At 37.5% G+C, this 7093-nt stretch overlaps 1 protein-coding gene across 1 annotated transcript; it reads left to right on the top strand.

Annotated features, from left to right (window-relative positions):
- Positions 1 to 278: 278 nt before the first annotated feature.
- On the top strand, positions 279 to 1227 carry LOC140859766 (uncharacterized). Its single transcript, XM_073262292.1, has 3 exons — positions 279 to 443; positions 538 to 621; positions 702 to 1227. The coding sequence occupies exons 1-3, from the start codon at positions 432 to 434 to the stop codon at positions 1137 to 1139; spliced, it is 534 nt and encodes a 177-aa protein (XP_073118393.1). The 5' UTR covers positions 279 to 431; the 3' UTR covers positions 1140 to 1227.
- The last annotated feature ends 5866 nt before the right edge of the window (positions 1228 to 7093 follow it).

The following is a 7093-nucleotide window of genomic DNA, read 5'->3' as shown; positions in this document are numbered from 1 at the left end:
CGAACGGGTAAGTTATGTTCATGTTCATCCATGATTAAAAGTTTGTTTATATAGTATTTATCTTGTCAAATTTAACCTGCTTATTGTTCTTTTAATTGTAGATAGCTCAGCTACGTATAGACAATCCTAACTGTATCAGTAATGACTTAGCTGCACTTGCACTGCAATGAGCTGCAGGCGAAGGGGATTGATCCTGTGACCCAGCCATACAGAAATTGGGCTGGGTCTAGTGACGATTGGCGGTGGTTATGTGAGCAATTTGGAAGTGAGACATTTCAGGTATGTCTAGTGTTCCAAGTTTTTTAATTATGTTATGTCCTTTATTGGTTATAATTGTATGTATTTTGTAGCGACGATCGGAGGCGAATAAGGTGAATAGGAGCAAGATTGATTCTATTCACACGCAAGGAAGTGCCTCTTTTGCACAGGGAATGAAGAGGATGGTATGTAACTACATTTGCAATCATACTTTGTAACTTTTTATTAAATATTTACATTATTTTGATATCTTTTTTTTCTTTTTTTTTGTTTGAACAGGGACTATCCGGAGTCGACGCCTATGCTAAATTCTATCAAAACAAGAGTGGCGAGTTCGTGACCGAGGAGGCGAGGCAGCGTCATGTAAGTATCATTACTCTACATTTTGAATACTTTTAAAGAGTTTGAAAAAAATTTATGATTTTATTTTGTTTATTGTGAAGGAAAAAATGTTAGAATTGAGAGAGCAGGCGACGAGGGAGGTGGGATCTGATGGTGATACTGGATCGCAGCAGGTTTGTTTGATGACAGATGATACGATTTTGGATACCGTCCTCGGGCGGCAGCTAGGATCTGGTCATAGCATGCGGTCCAAAAAATCACGCAGTTCGTCATCCGGCTGGTCTGATGATACATCGGTGCCAGAGGCAGTTAGGACATCCATGAGCATGATGCAAGATCAGATTAGTTACTGGATGAATCATAGTCAGACGCTCGAGAGGATCGTAGCTGCGGTGGCGGGACGGCTCGGTATTGATGCTTCTGAGTTAGCACCTCTACAGTCACATGATGCCGCCTCTGCACCACCATCGCGACACATATCGGGTCAGGGATCGACGCCTGGAGGAGGGAACGAGGCCAATGAGTCAGATCATACTTAGTTTGTACTTATTTTAAATTTAAAATGGTGTATGGACTTATATTTTTGTATATGACAAAGATGGTTATGAAACTTTTTGTTATTTGAAATTGGTCTTTTGACTTAGAATATTTTTATTGTGTTAACATACTGTTTATTTAAAATATGGTTGATCAGATAATTTGTATTTGAGCAGGTTTTTTTGAAAAATTAATAAAAATTTTATTTTTTATCCAAAATTTATTTTAGCGACGAAATATTAATTTCGTCGCAAAAAAATTTGTGAACCCAAAAAATAAAACATTTATTATTCATTGCGACGAAATTTTTTATTTCGTTGCTATTTTTGCGACGAAAGTCTTAGTTTCGTCGCTAAAAATTATAACTTTTGCGACGAAATTTTTATTTCGTCGCAATTATGCCAGAGAATATTTTTATTTCGTCATCCTTATAGCGACGAAATTATTATTTCGTCGCCATTATAGTGACGAAATTTTTTTTTTCATCGCAACTTTTGCGACGAAATTATTTCGTTGCTATTTTAGCGACGAAAAAAAATTTCGTCGCTAAAAATTTAAACTTTTTGCGATGAAATTTTTTATTTTCGTCGCCCTTTTAGCGACGAAAATTTTATTTCGTTGCTATTATAGCGACGAAATTTTTTTTCGTCGCAATTATAGCGACGAAAATTTTTTTTTGTCGCAATTTTTGCGACGAACTTTTTGCGACAAAATATTTTGCGACGAAATCCGTCGCTAAGTTTTGCGACGAAACTAATTTTCGTCGCAAAAAATAAGAAAAAAAATTTTTTAATCAAAATTTTTAGCGACGAAATTTTTTTTCGTTACAATTTTAGCGACGAAAATTTAAGCTCTTGCGACAAAATATTTTCGTCGCTAATACAGTACATAACTTCATCGTCTGGGTTTACTATTTTTTGCGACGAAATAAAATATTTTCGTCGCTAAGGTCTTTTGCTACGAGGCTTTCTCTACAAATTTTTAGCGACGATATATTTCGTTGCAAATACTATTAGCGACGAAAATGAGATTTTTAGCGACGAAAAAATTTCGTCGCAAAAAATCAAATTTTTTGTAGTGTGGGATTGTGTGCTTTGGGACTTGATTATTTCATAGATCCAATTGTGCCATTGACAACTAAAAATCTAATGAAATCTAGGACCACCGGTGCTTAGCAACATGTGTAATCAAAAGTATTAACATTGTGCAAACAGATATGCCATGTGAATTTTTTGTAAAAAATATGCCATCTTTGTTAACAAATGTTCGTAGCCTCTCAGTTAAGATAGACACAACTTCATTTCATGTATTATTGTGCAATGTCTTGTATCCACAGATATTCATCGAAGAAGCATTTGTAATTTAGGACACTTGATATTGATTGCATGTTGGTGAAAGAATCAAAAAATAGTAAAAACAAAGAAGAATATTAACCATCACATGTATGTATTGCTATCTTAGAATGCAAATCAAGAAAATAATGAGATATTAACAAAAAAAGTCTTTGATCTTTTAGCACCAAACTAATAACATTAATTCTCCGTTTCCTTACTGGCTGCCTGAGGCCCTGAATGACAGATTTCTTAAAATTTTTCCAAAAATCTGCATTTGTGCAGGTAATTTTTGTAAATCTTTCTTTATTTTCCTCATTGCCTTCAGGTACTAAGGGATTTGTTGGGCTAATATGTATTTTTAATGTCGATTATCCTACAGATTGAAAGGTCCAAAGAATATGATTCAGATTTAACTCATCTTGGAGGAAAGCATCTGTATGGAAAGAGGCTATCCCCTCTTAAAGCTTCATTCTTTAGCTCTTTGTCAAGAAGTCTGCCATAGTGGCGCCAACCAAAGAAGTACGATAGCTTGGATGCTTAATATCTAGCAGAAAATCAAGAAGAGAGTGCCCATTCTTCATTTTTCTTCCACAGTGTTCGGTTGTGTTCACTGCATAGAGTTTGTCCCAGTAATTTCCTGTAATATGGCAGATGTATACTAACATATTCGTTCAAGACAATAAGATCCTTCATCTGTTGCTCTTTTCTTTTTGTTATTTATTCTCTGTTGGTAAATTAAGTGTTCTAACTGCACTGGCCAGTCGATGAAAATAGATAAGTTGCATACTCTCTCTCTCTCTCTCTCTCTCTCTATATATATATATATAATGTATATTAGTGAAGCAGATGGTTTTTATCTCATGCATGATGAGTATAAATACATCCAACAACATCAGAATACATTCTCTCTCTAAGTTCTTGAGGATAGTCTGTAACGGTGGTCCATAAATAAGAGGAATGATGAGTCAAGTAAGAAGCTGCCGAGTCAACGGGCTTGTTGTCCTCTCTGAAGATGTGAGAAGCTCTAAATTCAATCAATCCTTGGATCATGCGCTGAATTCATGGAGGCACATCGGAGTGGTTGTGGCGGCCTATTGACCCAGCCAATGACAGTTTGAGACTCCTCGAATTAGATGCAGGTTGCATGAAGTTAAAGAGGTCGCATACTGCTTTGGGCTCCACCGTATTCCGGATGATAAAAGCAGCCACACCTGCCCACCTTCAGTTGCTTAGTCTATATCACTGTCTTAACTTATCTGGTTATCTCCTTTGCTATACAATGTCATTGAGATCGAGATCACATTGTCTGAAATTGTATATCTCTTCAAAGCTTTGTATGGTCTTACTATAAAATGTCACGCCCCAAATCCAGGACATAACACGGCCATGCTATCGAGAGATGGAACCCACGATAACACGAAGCCAATTCATCATAATCATCTAAAATCCGTCAAATAAAAAGATTCAATTCTATTATTCATCAAATAATCGAACCAATATTGATTCAGAGCATCTAAATCCAAAAGCAAGTACTAACCCGAATCTCAACATTCATAAATAACTACAAATTCATGATTATAAATAAATTAAACTTCTGTTGCCTAATTTTTCAGCTTGCTATGCCGATCTTCAAGTTTGGATTCCTTTTTGCAGATCCTAACCTTATTTTTCTGTTCAAATAAAAAGAAAATAAAAAGAATATGAGCTACACTAGCCCAGTAAGTAGAACTTGCACTTCCTTATCGGATCAAGCAGAAGTTTTTCATGATAATGCAATATTTAAAAAATAACAGATAATACAAAATAAAGCATTTCATAGAGCATATAACAAAACAAGTTATAAACTCATCATGCATGCATAAATCATGTATATTTCACAATCATGAATCGTAAATCATTTTCATCATGTATTCATGTCATGTTTCAAAATATTGCTCACAGATATTCGTGCTAAGGTCACTATTATACCCGTGACAGGGTCATGTTTCTTAATCGACAGAGTTCTTAATTCATGTGCCAACTTTATACCCGCTGGCAGGGCCATGTTTCGTGTAGATGCTAGCTCCGGATGTCGACCTTCCCGAAGGGATTCATTCATAGCCATCTGAGAGCCTTTGAAATCTTTATATCTTTTTCTTAAAGCATACATATACATAGATGGAAAAATAATGAAATTCATGTTTCATAATCATGCTATTTTCATAAGATATGTTCATAAAATCAATGCTCATAATAAAACATGCTCTTTCATATCACATATGCCGATCCTTATTTTATGAAAAATTATGATTTCATCAATAGTAATTCTTTACATAAAAACATGATCATTTAAGAATAAATAAGGAGCATAAGATCCACTTACATCGCTCATCTTAGATCTTCAGACTTCGTTAAAAGAATCAGCTAATCCTATTTAAAATATCAAATCATCATCAATTTCTATTCCATAAATATAATAAGATTAAATCATAAGGAAAGAGGACTGTTGACCGGATGTGTCGGACCATCCAGATACCAGGACAATTTAGGATCTTTTATCTGAGAGTCAGATTCAAGTGACTTGATCAAGAAATCGTGAGGCACAGATCGAATTAAAGTCAAGATCAATCAATAAGGTTCTTTAATAACAAATTTGAAAGATCTTTGATACGATCAGATGAGGTTGACACACAGCACGGATATCAAAGTAACTTCAGATCATCTTGTTAGAGTCAATATAAGCTTCTAAAAGATGAAGGCATGACTCGATACAGGATTCATAGATCTTTTTTAGAGAGAGAAAGTCGGTTATGAGAGAGAAAGTAGAGAGAGAAAGTGGAGAGAGAATCTTCGTATCCTTTAAAAGTGACAATCAGGATTGAGATCATCAGAGGTTATATCAAGGTGACTTAATATAGATTAACCATGATTGATATTATCAATTTCGAAAAAGAATCGGATCGGGATCCGATCTACTGCACGAATTTCGGAGCAGTTCCAGATCATCATATTTTCATCTCAAGTTTATCCTAGGGTCTGTGATGTAATCAGAGAGAGAGAATGACCCTAGAGAGATGAAATCCATAATGAGAGAGAAAGGTCTAGAGAGAGAAAATAGGAAGAAAATTTAGAGAGAGAAAATGTAGAGAGAAGGTAGAGAGAGAAAGTCTAATTCTAGAGAGAGAAAGACTTAAGAGAGAGATGAGAAAAATTTTCTCTCACATATAAATATATTTTTTATTATATATATATATATTTTCTTTTTCTTTTTCTTTTTAGAGAGAGACAATAGAGAGAGAGAAAGAGAGAGAAAGAGGGAAAAAGAGGGGAGAGAGAAAAATTTTCTCTTTTCTTATTATTTATTTTTTATTATTTTTTATTATTTTGTATTTTCTTTGTTTTTCTTTTTTCTTTTTCCTTTTTCTTTTCTTTTTCTTTTTCCTTTTTCCTTTCTTTTCTTTTCTTTTCTTTTCTTCTTCTTCCCGGGCTTTCATTGGGCCGAAACAGGGGACCTAGAGGTCTCCGTGCCTTGACCGGCCGATCATGGCCATATCGTGCCCGGTGGTGGCCGGCGGCAACGGCCGACTCTCCCGGGTTCGGAGAGACCAGAGCCGGCGGTCGGCGTGACCGTCGGCGCCGGAAAATCAGAGGAAAGAGGCAGCGTGAACAGGGGGTTTTCTTTTCCAACTAAATCCGGCGACACCCGTCGCCGGCCATCGTGCTCACAGGCACGGGAAAGAAGGGAGAGAAGAGAGGGAGATGAGGGAGACCTTACCACAACCTCCGGTGACCCCCACCGACGTGAAATCGCGGCGAGCACAGGTCGAGGGGCCGCAGCTTCAAACGGAAAAATCGGAGAAAAACTCCGGCGATCGACGGTGACAGAAAGATCTACACTTAGAGGAGAAGAGGGGGTTCTTATAGAGCTCGTCCTAGGGTCTTTTAATGGCCCTAGGACTCCGATTTTTGATCGGAGATGGGGAAGAGGAAGACTCCGATCGGGAGTCTTCCTCCCTGCTCTATTTTTTTTTTTATGTTTGGGCTTTGTGGCTTTTGGCCCATCGGGCCGGGTTATCACATAATGAATCAAAGCTTAGCCCAAATCTCGTCAGAAAAGCTTTAACCCCTTTGTGTTTGCCAGGTTCTAGTTTTGAATGTTGTCTCGACGCTTAATTTTTCGTGCTCACAGGCACGGGAAAGAAGGGAGAGAAGAGAGGGAGATGAGGGAGACCTTACCACAACCTCCGGTGACCCCCACCGACGTGAAATCGCGGCGAGCACAGGTCGAGGGGCCGCAGCTTCAAACGGAAAAATCGGAGAAAAACTCCGGCGATCGACGGTGACAGAAGGATCTACACTTAGAGGAGAAGAGGGGGTTCTTATAGAGCTCGTCCTAGGGTCTTTTAATGGCCCTAGGACTCCGATTTTTGATCGGAGACGGGGAAGAGGAAGACTCCGATCGGGAGTCTTCCTCCCTGCTCTATTTTTTTTTTTATGTTTGGGCTTTGTGGCTTTTGGCCCATCGGGCCGGGTTATCACATAATGAATCAAAGCTTAGCCCAAATCTCGTCAGAAAAGCTTTAACCCCTTTGTGTTTGCCAGGTTCTAGTTTTGAATGTTGTCTCGACGCTTAATTTTTCAAG

This window comes from Elaeis guineensis, chromosome 8, assembly GCF_000442705.2.
Source record: "Elaeis guineensis isolate ETL-2024a chromosome 8, EG11, whole genome shotgun sequence".
Taxonomy (NCBI): Eukaryota; Viridiplantae; Streptophyta; class Magnoliopsida; order Arecales; family Arecaceae; genus Elaeis; species Elaeis guineensis.
Note: the sequence above shows the minus strand (reverse complement) of the source record. Positions and strands in the feature narration are given on the sequence as shown.

Bases quoted from the DNA above. Each gene is read 5' to 3' on its own strand.
- LOC140859766 (XM_073262292.1), top strand. The intron at 622-701 runs GTAAGTATCATT...TTTATTGTGAAG, and splicing joins AGGAGGCGAGGCAGCGTCAT to GAAAAAATGTTAGAATTGAG.